The 14,957-nt window shown below is 44.4% G+C and overlaps 1 protein-coding gene across 4 annotated transcripts in view; it reads left to right on the forward strand.

Annotated features, from left to right (window-relative positions):
- The window catches only part of SUSD1 (sushi domain containing 1), a 174,680-nt gene extending 162,997 nt beyond the window's left edge, over nucleotides 1-11,683 (forward strand). For 3 of the 4 annotated variants that reach the window (XM_058302538.2, XM_058302540.2, XM_071217064.1), the window contains one exon: nucleotides 274-3,509. In XM_058302538.2, coding sequence (XP_058158521.1) covers nucleotides 274-328 — 55 coding nt within the window. In that variant the 3' untranslated portion in view covers nucleotides 329-3,509. Of the gene's footprint in view, nucleotides 1-273; nucleotides 3,510-10,541 lie in introns of those variants that run through there. The other variant, XM_058302539.2, reaches the window with a different exon arrangement.
- The last annotated feature ends 3,274 nt before the right edge of the window (nucleotides 11,684-14,957 follow it).

Consider the following 14,957-nt stretch of genomic DNA (forward strand, 5'->3'; position numbering starts at 1 on the left):
TGGAGTCAGGAAGAACAGCTGAGGGGTGAGGGCTCCCGGGGGCTGTGGATGGGGGATTGCTCTGGGCTCCACGCGCACAGGTGGAAGGCATGACCGACCCCATCCTCGGGCATGGTGATGGCCACCCTGGCCCTCCCAGAGGGGTGGCTGGTTTCCCATTCTGCGTTCCCTTAACTACCTCCCACGGATGTGTGCGTGAGCTGCATGGAGGGATGCACAGCGGGGAAATGAACGTTTGTCTGTTACCTCTTCTTTTATCTCCACCACGTGTAGGCTGCAGACTGCCGCTGCATGGGAAGGATGCCCTGCTGCTGGGCGGGTGTCATGATACCTGCAAGCATCATGCCCTTGGGCCCCAAGTGGCTTCCATGCAGAGGTGCGTGGGCCTGCAACTTCCTCCATTCCCACCTTGGCCCCATTCCTGGATTCAAGATGGTGTCACTCTCTATGGAATCTTCTGAAAGGAGAAATCTCAGAAATTGTTGACCTGTTCCCTGCTACAGGACCAGTTCTATGTCTATGAACTTGATACCCTGAAGTATCGTGTAATATTGACCAAAGGACACAGATCAGGTGGCACTGGGCTATGTCTTCCTCTTAGTGATGCCCAAGAGTCAGTACTCACTTGGGAAGTCAGAGAGACTTCCGTCTGAAGGAACATCCTGCCACTTGGGAGTTCAATGCCAGCTTGTCAGACCTGGCCCCTGCCTTGCAAGCTGGTTTTTAATATTAGAAAAATTGTCTTCCAGCCTCTAGGTACTACCTCAGACTACAATTTAGGGTCAACATTTAAGATACTTTCTGTTCACATCTTGGATGAATTATGGAGGAGAGAGCTTAGCAGACTAATAGAAACAGCTTTCTACTTTATGATTTTTATGTGCAACAAGCCAAATTCATACTATTTTCACAGTCCTTTAACTAAATTTGTAATCATTACAAACTATTGAGGTTAGTATAAGGTCAATCCTCTGGGGAGTAAAGATTTCCCTCAAAGCCCCTCCTATCAAGAAAGAATCTGAACCTCTCCCCTTTTTTAACCAGTTCTGTAAACTCTGTATGTTTTGGTAGCCTGACCTTCTCCCTAATTTCCAGCCCCACAAATAATTAATGCCAAAGAAGCTACCATTGTCTATATGGGAACTTAGAATAACTGTCACTGAAAGAAAGAAATCCCACTTACTTAGGACCAAAGTTTCTGGTTAAAAATCTTGACTAAATATTAAGCAAAATACAAATTCTATGTACAGTGTGGAAATGTAAAAACAGTTCATGAAAGATGATGAAAAGAGAAAAAACATGGACTTTGTAACTTCCTCTAAATATTCCAAGTTATAATTGCTTTGTGTTAATACTTGGCAGATGCAAGTGCTGAGCATTTACAAAATATGTCACTATTTCTGCAGTTCTTTTCCGAGTCTTCTTATAAGCCTGAAGACAGTTTTAAGTTCTCTAAACTCACTTGGTAGCTTTATCACAACATTGTTGTTGTTGTTTTTTCTAAGTGAATTACTGGTTAAGGAGGGAGGGGGCATCAGGAGACTGTTAGTGGGCCCCCCTTCTGTCAAAGGACCCATCCAGGTAGCCCTCTGTAGACTGGGGCATTGAGCTTGGCTACCAGTCCCATTAACAGTAGATCCTAAGATGGGGATGAGGGAAGGATCTTTTCCTCATCAATTATCTTGGTGACAGTGTGTGGAGGTAAACATGATCTGGTCTTGATCCCTTCTTGGGCCAGGAATCAAATTTGGAGGGCTCCCCAGATACAGAGCATACTGCCCCTTGGCTGGTTTCTTTGTGCCTTTAGTATCTGTCTCCTCAGCTATATGCAGAAGCTTCCGTGTATGTGTGTCCTCTTTCCATCCTCACAATCATTCTGCATGTTGGGAAGGACAGGGTTTACTGATCCCCATTTTAGAAGTGAAGAAATGGGTTCAGATGGGTACATGACTCAATCGTGGGGCCAAATCTTCTGATTGCAAGTCTAGAGGGAAAAGAAGAGGCCTTGAGCTATCTACTGATCTCATCTTTGGATGGCCCCCTTTTGGTTCTTGGGGAAAGTCAGGCCTCAAAATTTCCAAACAATGTTTTTTTAACCTTTGCCTTTAATATTATAACATGTCTTATACTGTAAGAAACATCCATCACTTTTTGAAGGAGCCACAACCAACTGACTGATTAGATGGAGGTTAATTAGGAGAAATAGATTACACTCAATCCCTAACACAAGAATTGAAATTGCAATTGGGTAATAAAGATAACACCAGAACAGAAAAAATTATCTTGGACTTCCAGAATTAAATTTTTTTTTTTAGGTATTGGGGGCCAGAGATTGAACCTGAGACCTCATGTATGGGAAGCCGGCACTCAATTACTGAGCCACATTGGCTTCCCTGAGTTAGTTTTATCATTTGTTTTCCTAGTTGTTTGTTTTTTTGTTTTTTCAGGAGGCACTGGGCACCAAACCCAGGACCTCCTATGTAGGAGGTGGATGCTCAACTGCTTGAGCCACATTCGCTCCCAACATGGATTTTAAAGGAAGCAAAAAAGAATTTTCAGTGCTCCCTTTTTATTGCTACTCTCACCTTCTCATTTTCTAAACCTTCTATTTTTCCTTTCTATTCATCTAAGGGAAAACCAGTGTTAGCAGTAGTCAATAAAATAGAGTTTTAAGGACGTTTTGCATACTGCAACTGTTGTTGGTGAAACTGAAGGCCTGATTCTAGAGAGGAAATAGGGAGTGGCTTTTTGTATGCTCAAGCTTGTGGGTGGTGATGCAGTGAAGCAAATAGCCTAAGTTTCCCAAAATTCTACTTCCTAGAAAAAAACAATAATATTTTGGTGATGATGATGATGATGTGTGTTAGTCTGGATATCTCATAGTTCTACTTTTTTTTGGCACAAATCCCTGGGTTACCTGAATGGGATCAGACTATGCAAGTGGTTTTGTAACACGTTCTTTCACTCATCAGCATACCTTGGCTATGTTTTCATGTCAATAATGACTGCATTATAAGTTTGTACCATAAGTTATTTAATATTCTATTGTGCATTGTGCTTTTACAGTGTTTCCAAATGTGTACTGTCTATATATAGATCTCTATAAACATATGCAACTATTACTTAGACTAAATTCCTGAAAGAGAAATTGCTGGATTGAAAACTCTATATGTTTTACGTTTTACTATATATTGCCAGAGCAGTCTCACAGAAAGTTTACACCAATTTACATTCTCACCAGAAGAAACCCTGCTCCTTAACCCTCAATGCCACTGGATGCTGTCGATATTTTTAATTTTGGTTAGTCTGGTAGGTGAAAAATGATGTTTCAAATTTTTTTTCGCTTTTCTGTATTTTGCTTTGTTGGCCATTTGTAATTTCTGTCTTTGTGAATTGCTTTTTCCCCATTACTTAGATTGCCTTTTATTGATTTTATTGATTTGAGAGAGTTCTTTGTCGCATAGTGATTTTAACTCTTAGCCATTGAATAAAGTCTTTTTAGTTTATCATTTCCCTTTTAACCTTGTTTATGCTATACATTGTCATGCATTTGCATAGTCAAAGCTATTAGTCTTTTTCCTTATGTATTTTGCCTTTGTGGCCATGCTCAGAAGGATCTTCCAACCTCAAGGTAATAAAGATAGTCTAGAATTTTTTTTAACATTAAAATTTTTAATCCATCTGAAATTTATTTTAGTGTAAGCGGGAAGGTGGAGGTGCCTTTAAATATTATTACTAGATGGTTTAGCCAGTTGTTCCATTATCTGTCATTGAAAGTTATTTTTCCTTAGTGATTTGAAATCATATCTTTATCATATACTAAAGGTCTATTTCTGAAATTTCTCTTTTGTTCTACTGACCTGTTTCTACACCAATACCACCTGCTGTAACTTTAAAATAGGTTTTTAATGCTAAGTAGAAGCAAGTTATCACTCTTTTTTCCTGTTAATTCTCAGCATATTCTTGCCTTTTACTACATATTTATTCATGGATACATGAATATTTTATATAAATTAAAGCATTATTTGGTCAAGTTCCCTCCAAAATCCTAGTATTTTCCTTGGGAGGTGTGTTGAATAGATAGTGTTCCTATCCCAGAACATGGCATGTGTCTCCATTTACTTTTCTTTTGCATTCCTGTCTAGAGTATTCTAGTTTTCAACTTACAGGATGATTTGTAGTTGTGCCTATCTAGATGTTTTGTGATTTTGTTACCCTGAACTCTACCCTACAGTCTCTTACAGCTGGTGTTCTCTTGTCCTGGCAGTCTGCCTTTTTTGGGCAAAGTCACATCAGGAAGGCTTTTCAGCACGATTGTTCACCAGGGTGCCTCCTTGACCCATGCAACGCACAGACCCGTGCTCTGTCAAATGGGGCTTGTCCTGCCCCCATGGGTAGCTCCAGCCACAGACTTTTTAAAAGTAGTTTTTGTTGTAACATCTATAACATAACATAACACTTTAACCCTTTTTAAGCGTACGATTCAGTGGCATTAATCACACTTACAGTGTTGTGCTAGCCTTGCTGTCATCCATTACCAAGAGGTGTTCATTAACCACAGCAGAAACTCTATACCCTGGAAGCAACAGCTCCTCATTCCTTGTCCTTCCCCACCCCAGGCCCTTCTTTTTGTCTCCATGAATTTTCTGATTCTAGAGATTTCATGTAAGTGGAATTATACAACGTTCGTGCTCTTGCCAGCTACTGACTTTTGCCTTTAGTCTTCTTACCTATGAGAGACCTTTTGTCCCTTCCTCGGTGAGAATTAACTTATTATTGCCTCCAGTAGGTTTCCCACTCTTTTGCCCTGCTACTGGACTGACAGCCTCAACCTCTTTTTTTTCTTTCTTTCTTTTTTAAGGAGGTACTGGGGATTGAACCTGGGACCTCATACATGTGAAGCACACGCTCACCCACTGAACCACACCAGCTCCAAGCCTTAGCCTCCTGACTCTTGGGTGTCTTGACCTTGGAATCAGACACCTGGCTACTGTGTCCTCTGAAGGTTTAGGGGACAAGCCAAACTCTCTGAGTAGTGGTCCCCTTGAAGCTCTTTTTTCTAGGCTCGAGCTAAGAAAGACCCCCTTACTTACCCCCATTGTGGTGGGGGATAAAAAATACTCAGCACTCCAACACCTTTCTCCAAAGAACTCCTGTCTTTTTACCCTTGACATTTAAACCTCTCTACCTATGAATGGTTGTTGGACTAAGAGTTTCCAACAAAACCAGTTGGGAATCCTCATTTTAGAATATTGGAGTGTGTGCCACCTGTTATTTTCTTCTCGATTCTTTGGGACTTAGTAAAAAAAAAGACACAATTAGTTCATTTGGGGGGCAAAGGACACAAAAAGCCAGTTCACAGAACTAGAAATACAAATGGCTCTTGAACATAAGAAAGAAAGGTGCTCAAACTCACTTTTAAGAGAAAGGCAAGTAAGATATCAGTTATCACCTATCAGTTGGGAGAAATCCAGAAGTTTGTGTTACTGAAGCTAGTGGGAAATGCCCTCCAGTGTTAGTGGGAATACAGAATGGTACGACCTCTATGGAAGGGAATCTGGCAATATTGACATAATTCCAAATGCCTTTGTCCTTCAATTTAGCAGTCCCATTTCTGGGATCTATCCCATGGACACATTTGCATGTGTTCAAAATGACACACACACATATAAGATTATTGTGACTTTTAAAAATAAGAGCAGAAGCTTAGAAACAAACCAAATGCTTCTCTGGAGGGGTATATTCATCTACACAATGGAACACCATCCAGCTGTTTAAAAAAAAAAAAAAAAGGAATTAGGAAGAACTCCCTGCACTGCAATGGAGAGATTTTTAAGATGTATTGTTAGTGAAAAAAGCAAGATGGCGAACAGCGTATGTTTATATGGTATGCTATCTTTTGTGTAAGAAAGAGGCAGGATGAAAATACATATATTTATATACAGAAACACTGGAAATAACAACTAACTAATGAAAATTGTTAGAAAATGGGGCAAGAGAGAATGGGATGGAAGTGGACAGGGTAATAGTCTTTTCAGTGTTTACCCTTTTCTTTTACATTGATATTAAACATGTAATTATATTGCTATTTAAAACCACAAAAATAAAATTTCATAAGGAAAAAAAAGTGTCCCATTTAATATCCTATTACACATGTGCTGAATCAAAATCTGATGGGTACCACTTGGGTTCCTTCTTAATCTAAACCCAGGACATTTAGGATTTAGATGAGATTGGCTTAACCCTCTATTCAAAACTGAGGGGAGAGTCTAGGACTGTCTCTAAGATTTTTGAAAATTCCATGGATGGGCAGGGGTAGACATATTACGTCCCTGTGATCACCTTTAGGGTGTAGTTTCTGCTTTCTCTGAATCTGTTCAGTTGGTGGAGCTTTCTACCACCCTCTGGGTGGTCCTTGGTTGATATGCATTGACCCCCAGTGGCACTCAGCATCTTTTCATGATTTCCACTCAAAATCTCACCAGGGACGTTTAGATGACGTTAATGGAGTGTATTGGTTTCCTGTTGCTGCTGTAACAAATGACCACAAACATGGTGGCTTAGAACCACACAGATGTACAGTTCTAGAGGTCAGAGTCTGACCTGGGTCTCACTGGTCTAAAATCAAGGTGTCAGCAGGCCTGTGTTCTTTCCTGATGCTCTAGGGAGAATCTGTTTCTTTGCCGTTTCCGGCTTCAAGGGGCTGCTTGCATTCTTTGGCTTGTACTAAAGCTGAAGCCAGCAGATTTGAAGAGATACCTTCAAATCTCTTTCTGACTCTGACACTCCTGCCTCTCTCTTTCCTTTCTAAGGAAGCTTGTGATTACATTAGGCCCACCTGCAATATCCAGGGTGTTCTCCCCATGTCAAGATCCTTAATCACATCTGCAAAGTTCTGCCATGTAAGGTGGCATCTTCACAGGTTCTGGGGATTAGGATGTGGACAACTTTGGGGGTGAGGGTGGGAATTATTCTACCTATCACAGAAAGCATATTTCAAATATGCAAACAATTTAAAAGTGAAAATTCTTGAAATGCAAAACAATTTAGCTATGGCTTACTTTTTTGCTTGTTCATGCCCTAAAGGTCTGCCTTTACCTGAGTAGTTCATCAAAGTATTTTTTGAAACAAAAATAATTTCCTCCCTAAGACTTCTGTTGCCAGCTGTTAATTTAATATATTTTTGAACTTCCAGAAATTTCCCAAAGTTTCTGAATTGCTGAGTGCATTTTTCCTTGTGGCACAGTGCTGATTCAGATTTCTTAAAAATTATTTTTGTGTATCTTTGATAATGGGATTTGGGGAGGCAGGAAGGGAACATATAGGCTCAAGAAATGCTTTAAGTAAAATGAAATATTTTTAAGAGATTTAAGAGCAAAGAGTATATGCTTACAGTCATTTATTAGGCTTCTATTGCCTTGTAATACATCACCACCAATTTAGTGGCTTCAAACAGCATGCAGTTATTATCCCAAAGTTTCTATGGGTCAGGAATCCAGGCGTGATTTAATTGGGGCCTCTGCTCAGAATCTCGCAAGTCTGTAGTCAAGGTGTCAGCCAGGCTTCGTTTTCCTTTAGAGGCTCAACTGGGGAAGAATTCCCTTCTAAGCTCATTCAAGTTGGCAGAATTCATTTCTTTTAATGCATTATCTCCTTCACTTCTTACTACTACCCTTTGAAAGCAGCTACTATTAGTATATCCGGTTTGTGATGAGGACCCTAAGGCTCAGAAAGGTTAAGTGCGTTGTCCAAAATAAGTGGAGAGGCTGGAAGCCAGGCTGCCTAATTCTAGAACTGACACGACTGGGCTCAACACCATTCTGCCTTCTTGCTAAAGAAGCCCAGAGCCTAGAAAGGGGCCCTTGGAAGGCAGTACAACTCCCACACTGGGCAAGGAGGATGGTGACCAGGCCAGAGAAGGTAAATGTCCACATTGCCTGTAGCCCCATAAAGTAAATGGTGCATGGGGCCTGAAGTCTCCAGTCTAAATCCCACCAGCTTCCTGAGTCTGACTAGGCTTCCTGTGATGTGTCTTCATGGACCTTCTTACTGGATTTCTTGCAGAAAGTTAATACATAGTCAATTGGCCTGAATGTCAGATTGTGTTTGGTGCATCCAAACCAGCTGCCTAGACTAGATGTTCAGAGGGCAGAGTTATCTTCATCTGGGGGGTTGGGAGGCCTCAAGGAAGGCTGCACTTTAGAGGTCATCCTTGATCTGGATTATGAAGGATAAGTAGAACTGCACCAGGAGAGCATAGTCATTTTCAGCTCCTTTAAGGACCCCACCTTCCTCCTCCAACCAGCACCAAACCTTATCAATTTTACTTTCACAATTTGGTCTTTCTCTCTTTAGTATCACATACCTTCCCCCCAAGACTACTGACAAGGTAAGAGTGATCTTCAGCCCATGTCATTCTTCCACTTAAAAACTTAAAAATTAGGGGAAGTGGAGGTGGCTCAATCCCTTGGGCACCCACCTACCACATGGGAGGACCTGGGTTCGGTTCCTGTGCCTCCTAAAGAAGACGAGCAAGACAGCGAGCTGACAAGATGGGCACAACAAGATGACACAACAAGAAAACACAATGAGGGAAGCGGCTGTGGCTCAATCAGTTGGGCTCCTGTTTACCATATGGGAGGCCCTGGGTTCGTGTCCCGGGGCCGCCTTGCGAAGGCAGGCTTGCCCACATGCCACGGAGAGCTACCAGCCCGCAAGTACTGCAGAGTGCTGCCTGGCCCGCAAGCGCTGTGGAGAGCTGACTCAGCAAGGTGACACAACAAAAAGGGAGACAAGTAAAAACAAAGAAAAGCATGCAGCGAGTGAATGCAGAGAGCAGACAACAAGCAAGCCACAAGGGGGGGAGGGAAATAAAAATAAATATCGACACACAGAAGAACACACAGTGAATGGACACAGAGCAGACAGCAAGCAAGCCACAAGGAGGGGGGGATGAAAAAACAACAACAAGAGACAACAAGCAGGGAGTGGAGGTAGCTCAAGCGATTGAGCACCTCCTTCCCACATGGAGGTTCCTGGTTTGGATCCTGGTGCCTCCTAAAAAAATGAAGATGAGCAGACAGTGAGTGGAAATCAACGAGGCAGGGGGTGGGGTGGAGAAATAAAGCAATAAAATAAGTCTTTAAAAAAACCAAACAAACCCGCCCCCAAACTTAAAATGTCCACATAAAAACTTGTACCTGAATGCTCATAGCAGCATTATTCCTTGTAGCCAAAAAAAAGAAACAAGCCAAATGTCCATCAATTGATGACTAAAATGTAATATAAACCATATAATGGAATATTATACAGCCATACAGAATTGAAGTACTGATACATGCTAAAATGTGGACAAACTTTGAAAACACTGTGCCACATGAAAGAAGCCAGACACACCAGGCCACCTAGTAGGATTCAATTTATATGAAATGTCCAGAACAGGCAGATTTACGGAGACAGAAAGTAGACTAGTGCTTGCTGAAACTGGAGTGATGGGAGGATGAGGAGAGACTGCTAATGGGCACAGAATTTCTTTTGGGGTGATGAAACTGTCCTAAAATTATACAGTGGTGATGGTTGAACGAGTCTGTAATTATACTAAAAACCACTGAATTGTGTCCTTTGAAAGGGTGGTTTTTTATGGTGTGCGAAAAATATCTCAACAAAGCTGGTACATATTAAAACAAAACAAAACTTAAAATAGTTCCTCACTTCCTCCCAGAACGCTCTCAAACGTCAGCACGCAACAGCTTCAGCTGAAGGGTGTGTGAAGATGTGAAGACAGACTGCTGAGCCCACTGCCTGAGTTTCAATTCACTTGGTCTGGGGTGGAGCCGAGAATCTGCATTTCTTACCAGTTCCCAGCTGGTGCTGATGCTGCCTGCCAGGGACCGCACTTCGAAAACCACCCTCCCAGATAAAAGCTTTTGAACCTGGCGTGCAAAGCTTTCTTGACTTGTATCACCCGGATCCTACTCACTCTTTCAAGACCAGGCCCCAAATGTCACCGTCTACCAACCCTCCCTCAATTCCTTCTTCAGCATTTTGTACTTACTTGCAACGAAATGCCCCACAGTAGTGTAATTTGTTTGGTTTTGCGTGTGTTTTTCCTGCTGGACCAGGGGGTCACAGCCCTTGATGCAAACTAGAATCATCTGGGGGGGGGCACGGGGGGCGGGGTTCAACAATACCCACGGCCTGGCCCCACCCCTAGAGAGTCGGGCTTAATTTAATCAGGTGGTTTTCCAGGGATGGAAACTGCTGCCATGGACCACAAAACCCAGAAAGGCAGTGTCTCTGCCGTAGCCATCGTTTTGCCCCTGGTGCCCAGTATAGGGTTTGGCAGAAGGTGACACTCAGTCAATGTTTGCTGGATGGAAGAGGGACCATGGTTTACATCCTTTGTCGTAATGGGCTCCATCCTCTGCTTTTGATTATTTACAGAACTCCAGCAGAGGACCTCAACGAGTGCCCCCACCTCTGATTATTTCTAGGACCCCCCTTCAAAGTGCCTCTTTCCTGTTCTCTGTCTCCTGTTGCAGCTCCTACTTGTGCCTGTTCATCGCCTAAAGGCCCCGTGGAGGTCTCGCTGCTGTCCCTGGCCATGGCAGCACAGCAAAGCCCGTGCATACCATCCAGGCACTGGGCTCCTCTGTTAGTCACCAGATCTTCTGTTCATCTCGTGACATCCCAAGCCACAGTGATCATCCCAAGACAAATCAGGTCCTGGACACTGAGCCCACTTCCAAGTCCATGGGTCTACTCTTCACTGGAAGGCACGGTGCCCTCGGGGCAGAGGGGGTCACTTGTGGCTGGGAGAGCCATAGTCTCCCTGCCCCAAGCACCAGCCCCTGCCTATCTCAGCCACCAACCGTACTGCCGCGCCCTTGGCTCTGGAGAGTCCTGGGGTTGGGGAGAACCTTTACGTTCTTCAGCTCTGGTCCCTGGAGTTCTTGAAGCCTTGAATCTGCCAAACCCACCAAGACTTAGAATGGCCACTTCCCGGACTCTGGAGCAGAACCAACCACTTGGGGCCAGACACTGGGCTTCCCTGAGTTTGGCAGATGCAGACATCTGCAGACCACACTTAGAGATCCTGCAGCCTCCTAATCCAAAAAGAAAAAGGGTGCAGTCACCCCTCGGGCTGAAGTGTGGTTTGCTGGCCTGGCGGGGGAGCAGCCGCGGCAGGCCAAGCCGCTGCCCCCATAATAGGGTGGCTGGTCGGACTCACCGCCACCCCTGAAGGGAGCTCGGCATGGGCGCAGAGTGCCCTCAGGTCTCCCCTTCTCGGCAGCCATGCTTCCGCCGCCGCCCTTCCTCCCGGATGGCGCCACACGATGCCTGTGGGGTGGCACCCTTCTTCTTCTTTCTCCCTGCGCAGGCGCAGGGCGGAAAATTCCAGTCTGCCCTTTTCCCCTCCCCCGACAGCAGCAACAGCCAGGCGTGGGCGGAAAAATCCAGTCTGCCCTCTACCCCAGCAACAGCAGCCACCAATCACTAAACCCTGCCACTTCCCCCAGCAACAGCAACAGCCAATCCCTAATCACCACCCCTCCCCCGTCCAGTACTGCCCACTGACCTTTCTCCGGCAACCAATCAGAGCAGGGCGTGGCTTCGACCAATCAGCCTTCCCCAGCCCCTATAAAACTGTTGCCTCTCCCTCAATAAAGTGGACTTGCGTGTTTACCTTGTCTCCGTGGTAGTTCTTCTGCCGTGCGCCCTCCAGTCCTGAGAGCCCCCAACAAGGGCCTGGCCTCCCTTGTCCCCAGTTTGTCGCCTGCTTCTCCGGGCGACCCCTTCGTCGCCGGCTTCGCCGGGCGACCCCGTCAGCCGAACCGCGCAACCCCTGTGAGACCGACCCCTCGTCTGCTGCCGGACCGACCCCTCGTCCCAAGCGGGACCGACCCCTTGTCCTAAGCTGGACCGACCCCTCGTCCGCAGCCAGTCCCCACCTCTACCGACCGAGCAAGCCGCCGCAAAAGGGGACACGTGCCCATGGACCCAGAGAACTGGTGTCCTTTACCTCCCTCAGGTCTCTGTGGCTCACTCAAATGAACACACTGGGGAAGACCCAGTTGCCTTCCTGAAGCCTTAGGGCCCTGGACCTTTCGACCCCAGCAGCCGTGGTCCTCCTCCTACAGAGTAGAACTTTGCCTTAGGCTTTTGCTCTAAAGTCAAGATGCTCTGCCAGAAGGACCCAGGAATACTGCAGCATTTAAAAGTTTATAATGGTGAGTGTATGACTAAGGACCCCAACTTTTTGCTATCAGCTGGAGTCTGCTCTCAGGTTCTGGAAGGCTACTCACAGTTCCTGAGGCCACCTGCAGTTGTTTTCCATGTGGGATTTCTCAATGTGATGGCTCAATTCATCAAGCCAACAAGGACAAGCTCTGACCTCAGAGTCTTTCACCTGATTGAACCAGGCCCCCCCAGGATAACCTCCCTTTTAATTAACTCAAAATCAACAAATTTGAGCCCTCACCTTTGCCGTATTCTATTGGTTACAAGCAAGTCACAGGTCCCACTCATGCTCAAGGGGAAGGGATTAAACAGGTTGTGACACCAGGGGGCAGGGATTGTGGGGACCGTTTTGAAATTCTGCCCATCACAAATCACTAAAGCAAAAGGACCTACTTCTGGAGTGAAGGAGACAATCTGCCTTTCCTGAAGGCACCACAAAGCTGAAGAGCCTTGGGAAGTTGACCATGTGTGTTGGAAGCTACTTGTATTGGAGGCTGACTATGAGTTGTAGGCTTACTGTGAGTTGGCAACTGACTGTACACTAGAGGCTGACTGTGTGTTGGAGACTCAATGTGTACTTTGGAGACTGTGTTGGAGGCTGACTGTGTGTTGGAAGTTGACTGTGTTTATTTTGCACTTGGTACTTGTGACTCTGGTCTGTATTGATTGTACTGCACGCCTAGCTTTCTAAGACTGACCAACCAGGTCATTGTCCTAAGCCCCTGCCTGTGCCTGTGTCCCCAGCTAGTCCTTTCTGGCTGGCTCAGCTTGTTTGGGTATCTCAGCTAGGTTGTTGCCCTCAATCCCAGGTAGAGGTTCAGCTCATTTGCCTGTATTTGGGGGAATTCAGTGATTAAGTTTCCAAAATGTTTTACCTTTTTTAGCTATATGTTTTGCATATTTGCTTACTTGGTTAACCACCATTCTGCATTCTGGTAAAGTGAAAGGAAAAAGAATTGTTCAGTTAAGCAACAGGAAAGAGAGCTTATTTTGAGAAGGTACTTTCCGAGAGAAACGAGAGACTGAGTCCAAAGGAAAGCCCAGCTCTACCGAACTTTCCAGGTTATCCTGACTGAGAAGGTCCAAAATTCTCTGGTATCAGTGACTGCCCAATCTAATCCCAAGGACGCGCCTCAGGAACTCTGTTCTGAGGGTGGTGACAGGGCATTACAGCCAGTTTTATCTACTTTTATACAGTTTATAGTGAAGACTGAGAGTGAAAGGAAACATTTTTTTAAATCATCCATGACACAAGGGGATGAGATTTGATGTTCCATAAAAGAAATCATAGCTCAAGTTAGTCTGAGTTACACCGCATTTTAGAAATGGCCCAAACTAGTATATATGCCACATACTCTAAAAACAAAGTGTGTTGACTGTTTCTTAATATTCCCAGGAATAGACCTGCTGAGTCATCACAGTTTCTTTTTTTTTTTTTTTTTTAACTGCGAGGTTCCCGAATGTTATTGTCCAAATAGCTTGCAGTTGCCTTGGGCGCACCCTAGAGCCTGCCTGTCCCCTGGAGAACACATTACTGACACTTCTCTCTGCTGAGTACAAAGTCTTACATCGGCTGCCCTGGAATGAGTGAGCCAGGTTTTACCCTTTGGATAGAGCTGTCTCCTCAGAATTGCCAGCCTACAAAGGGCGAGAGGAACAGTGGCAAATGGGGAGGGAAAGATGAGACTGAACAAGTGGGTGAACATCTCCAGCAGAACAGGACAAGCTGATGCGTGCTCTGTTGTCTGGCCTTTAAGATCCCATCAGTGAGTTTCTAGGTCTTCGCAGGATGCCCTGACGCAAGTCCTTAAGTGCCCACAGATGAGTCTTTGGCCTTGTCAGTAATGAATATAGAATTGCATTGTTCATATTCCCTTCTTTAATTGTTCCACCCTTGCCAGTGCCCCACTCTCCCCACCCTCAGCTACCTACAATTCCCTTAAGGCCAGGGACTTATGAAGTTCCCAAGAGTGTCTGGCACACAGTGAGCCCTCCTTCGGGGGTTGTTATTATTGTTGTGTAGACCTTGTTGACTCTTGGTATAGTCCATGGTATACAATAGGTGTTTAGTCCAATCTAGCAAAATTTCTTCCTTAGCAACCCATATCTATCTGCACCATCTTTGTCCTAAATCAAGCTGATACCTCACACCTATTGCCTCCCATTTGTTTCCATATGCCCATCTCAAATTTACTCAAGGGCTTTCATTCCACTTAAAATCCAAACTCCTTACTGGAGCCTAGATGGCCTTGTATCATCTGGCCCTGGCAAAGCTCTCCAAACTAATCTCATTCTCTCCCTCTATTTTACTGCCATATTGGTGGTACTTTATAAATGAACTCCCTTACACACACTTTTGAAAAATTGTAAAGTTAATTTATGCCTAACTTAAAAATTCAGGCTGTATAAAATGTGCAGAGAGGAAAGTAAATAGTACCTGACTCTCTAAGTCTTATCCATTCCCAATCCTCACAAATACAAACTTGGGCATGTTTTGTTTTTGTTTTTGTATATCCATCTAGTAGTTTTCATAGCCTTTTCTTCTTCTGCAATTCGCTTGCACATAATATATCTTGTCAAATCATCACCATTTAAACTTGCCATTTTTTGTTTTGTGTTTTGAACTTTTTCACCAGTCTTATATGCTCTCATTTGTGTGCATGTATAGTTCTATGAATTTTGTGCAGATTCATGTAATCAGCATAACAATCAGGATA

This window comes from Dasypus novemcinctus, chromosome 8 (assembly GCF_030445035.2).
Source record: "Dasypus novemcinctus isolate mDasNov1 chromosome 8, mDasNov1.1.hap2, whole genome shotgun sequence".
NCBI classification, from domain to species: Eukaryota; Metazoa; Chordata; class Mammalia; order Cingulata; family Dasypodidae; genus Dasypus; species Dasypus novemcinctus.